At 43.9% G+C, this 12,557-nt stretch overlaps 1 protein-coding gene across 1 annotated transcript; it reads left to right on the top strand.

Annotated features, from left to right (window-relative positions):
• Positions 1 to 908: 908 nt before the first annotated feature.
• LOC122747109 (mortality factor 4-like protein 1) lies at positions 909 to 3,383 on the top strand. Its single transcript, XM_043993325.1, has 2 exons — positions 909 to 1,030; positions 1,796 to 3,383. The coding sequence occupies exons 1-2, from the start codon at positions 909 to 911 to the stop codon at positions 3,381 to 3,383; spliced, it is 1,710 nt and encodes a 569-aa protein (XP_043849260.1).
• The last annotated feature ends 9,174 nt before the right edge of the window (positions 3,384 to 12,557 follow it).

Genomic DNA, 12,557 nt, shown 5'->3' on the forward strand with positions numbered 1-12,557 from the left:
AAACAGGGCAGGGTGTGAAGGAGTAAAGAGCAAAACTGGCCTGATTTTTGGAAAAAAGGAGGGGGGCCACAATATATGTTCAGTGGAGATGACAGGGGGATGGAAAGCAGGGAAGGATTGTTAAAAGTAAGCTTCATGTCCTATCTCCCACGTTACCACTTCATTCTGCAGTGCTTAGACTGTTAATGCAAAGCACAACCCAGGAACTGAGGACATTTATAAAAGCCCTAGAGGAATGATCTTACTTGTTCTCTGTTTCTCCAGTAGCACTGTGAGCCCCGTGGAAGCCTATAGCAATGCATGTCAATGGGTTTTCGGATATTCTTTGGAAAGGATCAGAAGATTGGCAATGAACTCGGATTACTATAATTTGGAAGTCCCTGGTGCAAAGGAGAACAGTACAGAATTTTAAGAAACCAAAAGAACTCTAATAGCCAACAGGGACTCCATAGTACAACTCAAGGAGGCTGTTGATATTGCTTATGATTTAAATTTTCTTGTATGGGTTTTTGGAGGTCAAATATGTCCAAAAGGATTTTTTTAACTGATCGGACTCCGTGGTTCTTTCTCTGGATGTAGAAGGCATTTTCCACCATGAGCCCTTTGGCATTGTCTCACGATTGATCATCACACCATCTCAACTTACTAACTGATAGGAACTACGGAACAACACCCTCACAAGATCTTTTTTCTTAAAATAAAAATAATCATAGTTATGATGATCCAAGGCCGCCTCGGCTAGGTGAGAGGGGGGTGACCCACTGGCCTGATGCCTCCGGGACAGCCCCTCAATAAAATTCTTCACAATGTTGTGTTCTTTGAAAAACGAAACTCAAACTTTCTGTATTCAAATAATTAACCTCAGAGGCCAGGTTAATAAACCACAAAGATGAAATTGAGGGCTGAAGATGGCCCAGTGTGAGGTGTTGGATGGGGTGTCAGGGGGCGGAGTGTACTCTAAGCTTCAAGCCTATTGGCTGGATCTGTCCGAGGATGACCCCCTTGGGGAATGTGAGGTGGGGGAAGGGCGGTGAAATGTGCTTGCGCGTGACTTGTAGGTGAGGCGGAAGGCGGGCCCTGTCCCTGTTGCTGGGCAGACTTTGGCTAAACTCCTAGGAAGGTGTGGTGAATCTTGCTAACAAGAATGTATTAAACGCCTCTTGTTAGTGAAAAAAGGGATTAAGAGAGTTCTGTCTCCCATTGTATTGTCAGCACTTAAGAAGTGCTTGTTGACTTGACAACAAGGACCAAAAAAGTACCCAGCCTCATCCCACAAGGAGCATAATTACTTTCTACTGACCCGACCAGTAAATACAAAACATTTGTGGAATAAATAGGAAGTAATTTAACATTTGGGGGGCCATCCGGAATGCTCTCCCATTGGACTGGTGATTTCAGCAGGACCCTGAAGGCAAGGGCTCTCCAGGAATCGAGAAAGGGGGGGAGGACCTTTGGGAATGAGGCCTGCGCCTGCGCAGCAGAAGCAAAGAAGCGCTCGAATCTCTCCCAAGGTTATTTGGGGGCAGACAGGGGTCACATTGCATGCCCTTGAACCTCAAATCTTCTTCGAGATTGGCCAGAGGAAGATTGGGAAGGAACTGGGAGAACCTCAGCAACAGTGTTGGGATAAGGCCTTGGTACTGCGCCTGCGCATTGTGGCTCCTTTGCCATTGGCTGAAGGGATGGGGGGGTGGAGCTAGGTAGGCATCAGCTTTATAAGCCTTGGGGCAGTTGGGTGAGCCTCGTGCACAGCTCAACCTCGTGCGCTGCAGGCAATTGTCTAGACCTCCTCTAGGCAGGGGCCTGGCCGGTTAAGCGGAGGCTGGTGGGAGCAGTTTGGATCCAGGTCCGGGAAAGCTGTTCCAGACCCAGAGAAGCAAGGCAGCGCTGGCCGGGGTGATCCTGACCGTGACCGTGGCCGTGACCGAAGTTGCTGTCCCTGTGCGGAGTTCCTGATGTCTCCCAAGGCTTCCAGGAAGACGCAGCCCCCCGCAGGTGGCCCCGAGGTCCAAGCCCCAGAGGACCCGGCCCAGGTGGGGAATTCTGAGCTCCAGATCCAGCCCCAGGCCGGTGCCCCAGACAGTCCAGCCCCACCTCAGCCCCAGGCTAGCCCCGGGGATTTCCAGGCCCTGTCCCAGCCCCAGGGGGGAGGAATCCCGGAGATGGAGCCCCAGCCCAGCACCTCCTCCGACTCCCAGCCCCAGCCGGAGTCCTCCTCCGGGTTCCAGCCGCAGCTCCAGGCCGGGCTCTCGGGGGCGCTGTTCCCAGCCCAGCCCGAGAGCTCCGGGGAGCTGTTCTCGCCGCAGCCCAGCACCTCCTCCGGGTTCCCGCCACAGCCAGGCCCCGCGGCGGCGCAGACCCTGGGGCCGCTGGAGGTGGAGGCGGGCGCCCAGCAGCCCCCGTTCCAGGCCGGGGACCAGGTGCTGTGCCTGCACGGCTCGCTGCTGTACGAGGCCAAGTGCATGCGCGTGGCCGAGGCGGCCTGCGGCACGGCGGCCGAGGCCGAGGCCGGCTCGCTCACCTACCTGATCCACTACACGGGCTGGAACAAGAACTGGGACGAGTGGGTGCCCGCGAGCCGCGTCTTCGAGTACTCGGAGGCCAACCTGGCGCGCCAGAGCGAGCTGCTGCGGGCGCACCAGGCGCAGCGGCCGCTCGGCAAGAAGGGGCGCGGCGGCCTGCGCGCCAGGAAGACCCCCGGCCTGCAGCAGAGGGCCGCCGGCCGCGCGGGCCCCAGCCAGGAGGCCCTGGGCGCCGGGGAGGGCGCCGGCCCCAGCGAGATGCCGCAGCCCGGCGCGGCCACCCGCAGGAAGAGGGTCCGAGCCGAGGCCGGCGCCGAGAGCCGGGCCGCCCCGGCCGGGATCCGCGCCGACGTGAAGGTGGAGATCCCCGAGGAGCTGAAGCCCTGGCTCGTGGACGACTGGGACCTGGTCACCAAACAGAACCAGCTCTTCTACCTGCCGGCGCGCAAGAACGTGGACTCCATCCTGGAGGACTACGCCCAGGCCCGCACGGCCCCGGGCACGGCCGAGGAGAAGGCCTTTGCCGTGGTGGAAGTGGTGGCCGGCATCAAGGAGTACTTCAACGTGATGCTGGGCACCCAGCTGCTCTACAAGTTCGAGAGGCCGCAGTACGCCGAGATCCTGGCCCAGCACCCCGACGTGCCCATGTCCCAGATCTACGGCGCGCCCCACCTGCTGCGGCTCTTCGTGCGCATCGGGGCCATGCTGGCCTACACGCCCCTGGATGACCACAGCCTGGCCCTGCTGCTGGGCCACCTGCACGATTTCGTGGGCTACCTAGCCGAGAATTGTGCCGCGTTGTTCAATGTCAGCGACTACGGGGTCGCCCCTCCAGAGTATCACGAGAGAGCCGAGTCTTAGGCCCTCGGGTACCGGTGACGGGCTTTGGACGGACTTTGTGTTTCTGGCACAAAGCAGGGAGGGGCTTAATAAGTGCTGGGTGATTGGAATTGACCGGTTACGTATTATGTTGGGTTTGGGGCAGAAAATTCAAGGGGGCCGAGGTTGGGGCTCTCAGCCTCAACTCTCCTCTGAGATCTGTATGCAATAATGGATGTGGGGGGGACAAGTTGGGTAGGAAGTTTCATTGTCAGTTGACAAAAGCTATTTGAATTCTTGTGGTTCTAGTATTTTTTAAGACTAAGTGCTTGTATATCTTATCTATGTTCATGATGTGATGACAAGGTACTCTTGATGGCCCAGTGCCATACAGTTAAAGATTGTCATTTGTGTTTTATTTAATTTTTTTGGTGCAGAAGTAAACGAATCTGAACCCGGGAGTGCGGTGTTCCAAATTTTCTCTGTCCAAATGCTTAAAAAAATGATGATTTGTGTTTACGGTTCCTGTATTTTGATCCTAATGCTCATTCTAACAAGATAGAAATTCATTATTGGGTGTCTACAGTTTTCTTAGAAAGTTGATATTTTTAGGAGCTGTTTTATAAGTCTTAAAAATAAATCTTTTTCACGGAAAATGTAAACTTCATTCTAGTTGTCTTTTTTAATATATTACAAAATTTGACCTTTGTCACGGACATTTTTAAAAGTTATAAATTTTATGTATTTTTGTTTTAACCTAAAGTTGACTGGAGTTCCTCCCTGCAAGGTGAAATTGACCTGGACCCCTACTTGAAGCACCCAACTCCATTAACACCATCTCCCTACTTCGTAAGGTTCTTGTGCGGATCACATGAAATGATTATAAACCACTTAGCCCAGAGCCTGGCACATTGGAAGCACGATATAAATGTAAGCTATTACTGACAATAAAAATAACTATTTCTATCTGAGTCGTGGGTTCATGGAGTGTAGGAATGAAACAGATCCTTAGAGATCACTCGGTCCAATGTCTACAGTTCAGAGATGAAGATTTTGAAGTCCAAAGACCTAATCTATTCTTAAGTGCCTCCCCTTTCTCTCAATCAAATGGTTAAAACAGTTGCTTTTTAACCATTTTCCCCATTTGGGTGACAACTAGTAGGAGTCCTCTACCAAACTTCTTAAATGAACTGTCCCCCGCCCCTCCAAGATGTTTCTGAGGTCCTGTTAAAAATTCCTACATGTGGATTTGACCCCAGTAAGAGCATAGTAGGTGTTTGATGCTTTTTTTTTAATGGTGTTAACATTTATGTTAAATTTGGACTTTCACAGTGAAGGAGATGGCAACTTTTGTGATGAATCCCTGTAGGACTTTGCATCCAGCGATGCACCGCCAAGCCATAACTCACTTGTTTGGAAAGATGATGGAAGGTCATCTCTAATGAGAGGGTTACGTTAGAATAATTTTGTAGAGTCATCTAAATGGATATAATTTGGAACAGAAGCTGTTAGACTAAGAACTTGATTTCTGATACATGTGCCAATTAATTACTGATTGTGAGTCGAACAGCCATGCATGTATGTCTCATAATTAAAGTATATGTTTGTTGCATCCTAGGCATTGTCACTCTTTGTGGCTAGATCACTTTCTCCCAGGCATGTTCTATCTAGAGCAGGTTAATATTATTCAGGTACAAATTGGACCAGGTTGCCTGTGAGGTTCTTTCCAACTGATATTCTGTGAAATATCCAGGGAGTATACTGAAGTACTTCAAAGCATATATTACGCCGTCAGTTTATTGAATAAAATTATGTAAAAAAGCAGTTGCTTGTGTCTAATGCTTGCACTTTAGTGACTAGAGAGCTGGCCTCATGGTAAGGAAAAGTAAGTAAAAATGTACAGTAAGTTACCCACTAATACATATTGGCTGGATGACCCTGGGCAAATCACGACTTTCTGGCGGCTCAGGCTTGTAAATCCATCTGGGTTGGTGGGGAGCCACACAGAAACACACACACATACACACACACACACATTCTTGAAGTTCAAAAGTTTTAAAATCAAGTCCTATTTCAAAAGAATTTAAAGAGCTCAACTCTTTAAAGAAATTGTACAATCAATCAATCCCTTTTTGGTGGTCCCAGGAAAGAAGGCTGGACGTGGGCTTTCCTTGATATCAGGAACTCCCAAGAGAGCAGCTACCCTTTACCAATGAGATGATGTTGCTGCACTGAACAGGCCGAGGCACGAGAGAAGTTACTGGCCTTGGGTTTCTTCATCTTTAAGCAATGACTTTTATTTATATATGTGAGACATATCAACAATATAATATGTGACCTATATCAATGTACATGACATATGGCATTAACACATGTGACATGTTAGCATATACAGCATGAACATAATTTATGCTCTATGTGTGTTTATATGTATCTGTGGCACATTCCTCACAATAAATGAATCGTGTAAGAAGTACTATCCCCATTTTAAGGAAATAAATTGAGTCTCAGAAAGATTAAGTGATTTGCCCAAAGTCCTATAACAAGAGACAGCTTCTGGACCTATATCCAGATTTTCTGGCTGTGTTCTTTTCGCTATACCACAACTGTGGAGCCAGATGGCTAATTAAACTCCGATCAGAGTGCCTGTCTCTGAGGGTCCTCCAGTCTCCATTTCCAATTACTTTGCTTGCACCAAAAATTAAAAAAATAAAAATTTTTAAAGAAACCAACTACTTTCTTTTTACAATTTAATTCTGTTTCTCAGACAATTTCCCCATAAAAGACAGAGTTAAAATATTTTCATCAAAGATTGAACAGGAAAGAGCAGAATAAGGTGAGATTTTAGGAAGAGGCTGTTTGAGCACCAACATTCAAGCTTCCTACAGGGCATTCTATTCAGGTTTTTCACACTGAGGTGTGTGTGTGTGTGTGTGTGTGTGTGTGTGCTTTAAGATGAATAATGGAAGCTAGTAAAATTGATGGGCCAATCCTTTTGTTGGAGCAGTTATGAAATGAAAAGACAAAAATCTACAAGTAAAAGTTATGGGGGGAAAAAACCCTAACATTTCTCAAACAATAAAAAAATGAAGTTTCCCGGCCATTTAAATTTGTCTCCAGTGTCATGAATATTAGATCAGATTTAAAAAAACAAAAACCAAAAAACCCATTGATGGTTTCATAAGGCAGCCCCATTTTTGATAAGCTCTGTCAGGACTGCTGTAAATATCAAAAAGATTTATGAATTAATTTTCATTCCTAAATGATAAAACCTCCGGCACATCCCAAGTTTCAGCCTCACAGTTAAACTACATGTTTCTTTAGCATTCAAGACGCTCCCCATATTTTAGTGCAAAGATTAATGGGAAATGTATTTTTCTGATGGAAAGAACAATAACATAGTCCTGGTAATTGGCCTTTAGGGGCATTATGGCAGAATATGATAGACTCCTTTTTTTGGTCTATAGTAACAGAATGGGGGTGGGGTGGGGTAGGGCGGGGGTGCAGTTTTACCTTGGATATGCTCTTAATCATTGACTTTCACTGTTATAGGTTATCCATGAGGAAAGCACGATTTTTATAGATGGGAAACCATGCATTTGTATAGCTTTTAATAAACTAATTTCCTCCCAACTGTGCTATGGGCACATAGGTATTGATCATCTATGATTATTAAGTGTGGACCAGACCTGCTATTTCTTGAATATAAAGTGAGTGTTCCATTATGAGAAAACTTCCTCTGCTGACACAAATCAGCATCTCTACACCTCCAGTTATCCTCAGTTTGAGATTAAATCCCAAGTCCCTAGGTCAGGCTGATGCTGTCCTCTGTGGCTTGCTTATTTCTTTTTCCGGGATGAACCAATGATTCCTTTGGTGCAGGGAGCTCCCCGGTGAGAAATTGACTGTCATCAAAGCACATTGGCAACTTTTCTGCAATTCAGCGTCTTAGTGGTTTGGGGGCATGGAGAGGTCAAGGGTCAGGGTCAGGTCTTGAACCCTAGTCATCCTGAATTTGGGATTTACTAAGCTAGTCTGACTCTATACTATCAGCATTGTTGGAGCACTTGAACTAGATCTTCTTGACTCTGAGGACAGTTTTCTGTCCAATGGACGGGTATGCTGGAGCTAGCTCCTGCCTCTGGTTGTTAAATTTCCAGAGAGGTTCATGGTGGATGCGTATGTATAAGATGCATTACAGTAAGTGACTCATAGAATGGACTGTGATGGAGGGTTTCTGTCTATTTCATGGGAAGGGGTTCCCACCTAATGATATCATAAAGACTTTAAAGTATGTCCTCCCTCTGATGTCTATACCCTAACCATCATCTTCATCTTCCCCTTTCCCCTACCCCCACCCTGCCCCAGGGCTGCTGGCTCTGACAGGTGAGTTTTTACCTTACCTTGGGAAGATGGTGGGCTATTTCCCAGAGGTCTCCATGCTTTGCACACAAGAGCCCTCCTCTCCCTTTGGGGGCTCCCCTTTATGTACCTTTCCCCCTTCTTGAACATAGGGACTGCCTTGCTTGTGTGCATTTGTATCATTGTATTTGCACATTTTAAGCCCTTGATCAATGTTCTATCTGTCTAGTATGTTTTGGGCACTGTTTCTGTAGAGGATATAGAGACAAATGTAAAGAAACTACATTGCCTCAAGGGGCTTACATCTTCTGGGGATAGAACATAGACACGGATAAAAAATATTATCTTAATTTAGAACAATAATATTTAGTCATTAAATAATTTCAAAAACAACAGTGCTGAAACTACCAGAAAAAATGGGGTGTGTGGGTGGGGAGGGGTTTGGGGGAAGATTATATAACCACATAATGAAAATAAAGTTTTATTAAAAAAACTGAGCTTTTCTGTCACTTTTCAAAAGGATTATTACCCCACTCACAACATCTATGTGAGTAAGAAAAGTGGATTTCTTATAAACCCGAGGCATCTTTAAGCTTTCTCTTGGCTCTATTTATGATGTCAAAAAGATAAGACAATTCAATCAGTTATTTTCTCTTGATCACAACTGGATTTTTTTTTTTTTTTTTACTTTTCGAATGACCACTTGGAGTTCATGTGAATATGCCAAAACAAAAAGAAAACACTATTGCCTGCCCCTCTCTCCTTGCCTGGACTGAGAAAGTAAATCAGATCAGAGAATAATAAACAGGACAGCACAGCACAGACAAATTATGGACAAATGGCTCTGATTCAGAGACATCACTGCTTCGGGCATTGTAGATACTGACCAGCAGTTTCATGGTTTTCCATCTGTTAGAGCTACTCCCTTGTTCTGTTTCATATGTGTGTGTGTGTGTGTGTGTGTGTGTGTGTGTGTGTGTGTGTGTGTATGTGTGGCTGGATGGCATTGTGAGAGATGGGGGTGGGGTAGGGAGGGAGCAGTGTGTTCTCAGAAAAAAGTGTTTATCCTGTTTTTGTTATTTAACTTTAGGGATACCTGCATCCTGTTTTTGTTTGCTTAACTTTTCCTTCCCTGTTCTCTGACTGGGTTAGATGTCTGAGTAGATTGTACCTCTCAAAGGCCAGCCAATGGGAATCAGATGGGGTGGGAGGGGGGTGTTGTGTTAGAAATGTATATAAGGTTTATTTCTGAGCTTGTGCGGGTACACTTGCCATATTCAGATGTGTGCCCTTTCTTGAGAAAGAAAGAAATTCTGTTGTTTTTTTTTTCCTACTTCCACTTCCTGTCTCCAGGTATTTATTTTGAGTAGGCGGTCATTTGTCCCACTCAGCATCCATAGGTATATATGTTTATGCTTTCATGACTACCCATTCTCATTGGTGTGGTGATCTCTCCACCATCTGTGCACAAAAGGATGATAGTAATTACAGTAGCCACAAGTCCCATTTCTATAGAGTCATAAAGTTTACAAATTATTTTCTGTACAAGCCTGTGAGGGAGAGAGTACTAGTAATTTTATTATCAGATGAGGAAAGGGAGGCTCTAAGAGGCAACTCTCCAAATGATACAACTGGTTAAGCGAGAAAATCTAGGATTTGAACTCAGGTCTTCCTGACTCAGTGCAGTTATTTTTCAATTGTACCTGACTCTTTGTGACCCCCAGTTGGGGTTTTCTTGGCAAAGATGCTGGGGTGGTTTACCATTTCCTTCTCTAGCTCTTTTCACAGACAAGAAACTGATATAAACAGGGTGAAGTGACTTGCCTAGAGTCATCCAGCTATTAAGTGTCTGAGGCCAGATTCGAACTGAGGAAGATGAATTTTCCTGACTCCAGGCCTGACCCATACTCCATGCACTATGGCGCCCCCTAGCTGCTCAACAGCAACAGCAACAGCAACAAGAAACTTCCTGACTCCCCGTCCAGTCCAAGTCTCTATATACTGTGCCACACTAGCTCAGTACTTTCTATATCAGTGTCGAGGATTAAGATCATTAATACTAAGTGTGCTGTCCTAATGTAATCTTCCTTAACATCTTTATCATTACAGCAAATAACCAAGTCGTCTTTACAACCATCCACTGTGGGTAGCATCGTTCCAATTTCAGTAAAACTGCATTATCACCAAGTGTTTATTTACTGGGCTGAGAAGTGAAACAGCAGAACCAAAAAGACATTGAAATTATACCCTGCTTGCACAATGTGGAAATATTAACTGATCCAATGCCAAGCAGTCTCAATGCTCAAATGCAAAATTAGTTTCTTCCTCATAAGCAGAAGACAACCACCCCATTTCCCTAGTTAGCTCTAAGGGCATAAGAAGAGAAACAGTTTTCCAAAACAGACATTTCTGAACTTCATTTGCCAGACACATCCGAACTGGACCATGTGGTTAGATAGCTTTGTTTACCAGCTGCCAGTCAGTTGGAATGACGGCTGGTCCCCCGGAGGTGGGATGGACTTTCTGGGATTCAAGCAACCACATTCATATGTCAAGTGGCAAAGGCAAAGCTTACAGATTTATCTCAGCATGGAGGGTTTGCAAGACACAACCATCCTTTGTAAGAGAAAACTGGTAATTCACTTGATTTATTTTACAGCTGTCCAGATCCATATTCTTTCATATACAAGGGCTTTTAGAGTGTTACAAAGTACCCTAATGGAGGGAAATAATTCTGTTTGTACCCTAATACTAATAAGTCACTATCATGGGAGGTGAAGGGCTGAAATCATCATAACTATTTAGATTCATGTATCTTGCAGGTAGGTGCATGGAATCTTTGAGAAGGAAAATATATGTATATGTATACATATATGCATATATACACATGGGCTATACATATACATAATATATGTGCATATGTATATATGTGTTGTCATGATTGAAATTAAGGTAAATTGAGACAGGGTTCTAAGCATGATCAATTTATTAGTTAAGCTAGCAATAACCAATAAATTGGGTCAGTGACCTTTCTCTAAGATCAGGGTTGACCGATTCTTTTATAATAATTAGCAATATGACAGAACAAAATTTCCAGCCCTATAAATGTGTCTTCTTCTGGTTGGCCTGACATTACATCATGGCAATCCCAATTTGTAGACATTTTAATGAGGAGGTAGGTTAAGAGTTACATCAGCCCTGCCCCAATACTTACTCTCCAGTGGATGGGAGTAATTTTCAGATGATAGGATTAGGATGAAGATGGGGATATAGCTTTCAATGTCTTAGATGGAATCAACTTGAATTAGAGTCAAGTGAGTAAAGGGTGAAGTTACAAGAACAATAACAGAGATTCAGTTCACAATAGGATTGGATACTGAGTGGAAGCAAGTAAGTGTAAGACAACATTTGGCCTTTAGTCAAGTTTCTCTGGGATGTAGGTGAGGAGTGAAATTACAAAGGTAAAGAGTGTGAATTTACAAGTTTTCTGAGAGTGCTAAGCCAATGTTGGCTTGATTAAGTTTTAAAAATATAATTAAAATCAATTTTAAATTATACATACATAGATGTGTGCATGTGTGTGTATATATATATATATATGTATATATATAACTTGCTAGAGAGAGGAAAAGATAGTAAAAAGTTTGAGAGACAAAATTTCTGGGTAATTAATCATTTTTTAATCATGTTAGCATATAATTTAAAAAAGGAGTCAGTGACATTCTTGAATGCCAAAGATTCCTCATGGAAACCACTCAATGTTTATGTGCCCTTGGAAGAGTGGGTGTTCCTGAGAGTGACTATCAACAATGATTGGTTAACAAGTAATTGAGAGAATTAGTATTATAATGAGATGTGGGCTTATTCTAACTAGGGTCTGGGGGATTTGACTGATAACCCAGTCTTGGTCAAAGAGACTTATCTAAAAAAACTATTACAATAGAGAGAAAGAAGGGAGGGGTGAACATTGTTGATTCAAAGAGGGAATAATATATATGTTCAGTTGGATAAAGAAACTTAGCTTATTCTTTAGGGAAGTAAAAGGGTAAGGGGAACAGGGGGAGGACTGATAGAAGGGAGGGCAAAAGCAGGGGAGAAAGGGGTAAAGAAAAGAGAGAGGGACTGATAAAAGGGAGGGCAGATTGGGGGAGGCAGGGGTAAGAAGCAAAACTTTGGTGAGGAGGAATAGGGTGAAAGAAGGGGGGAAAGTACAAAGGGGGTAAATATAATGGAGGGGAATAGACAGTAACAATGATTGTGAATGTGAATGGTATGAACTCTGCCATAAAACAGAAGTGAATAGCAGAGTGGATTAAAAACCAGAATCCTACAATATGCTGTTTATAAGAAACACATTTGAAGCAGAGAGATACACACAGAGTAAAGGTAAAAGGTTGAAGCAGAATATATTATGCTTCAGCTAAAGTAAAAAAAAAAGCAGGGGTAGCAATCCTCATCTCAGACAAAGCAAAAGCAAAAATAGATCTAATTAAAAGAGAAAAGGAAGGAAACTACATCTTGCTAAAAGGTTCTATAGATAATGAAGTAATATCCATACTAAACATGTATGCGCCAAATGGTATAGCATCCAAAGTCTTAGAGGAGAAGTTAAATGAGTTACAAGAGGAAATAGACAGCAAAATTGTACTAGTAGGGGATCTGAATCTTTCTCTCTCAGAATTAGATAAACCTAGCCACAAAATAAATAAGAAAGAAGTTAAAGAGGTGAATAAAATGTTAGAAAAGTTAGACATGGTAGATGTCTGGAGAAAATTGAATGGGGATAGAAAGGAATATACCTTTTTCTCAGTAGTACATGGCACATATTCAAAAACTGACCATGTATTAGGACAC

This window comes from Dromiciops gliroides, chromosome 3 (assembly GCF_019393635.1).
Source record: "Dromiciops gliroides isolate mDroGli1 chromosome 3, mDroGli1.pri, whole genome shotgun sequence".
NCBI classification, from domain to species: Eukaryota; Metazoa; Chordata; class Mammalia; order Microbiotheria; family Microbiotheriidae; genus Dromiciops; species Dromiciops gliroides.

Coding starts and splice junctions, on each gene's coding strand:
- LOC122747109 (XM_043993325.1), top strand. CDS start 909: ATGGCCCAGTGTGAGGTGTTGGATGGGGTGTCAGGGGGCGGAGTGTAC. Junction 1,031..1,795: donor TGTGAGGTGGGGGAAGGGCG/GTGAAATGTGCT, acceptor GACCTCCTCTAG/GCAGGGGCCTGGCCGGTTAA.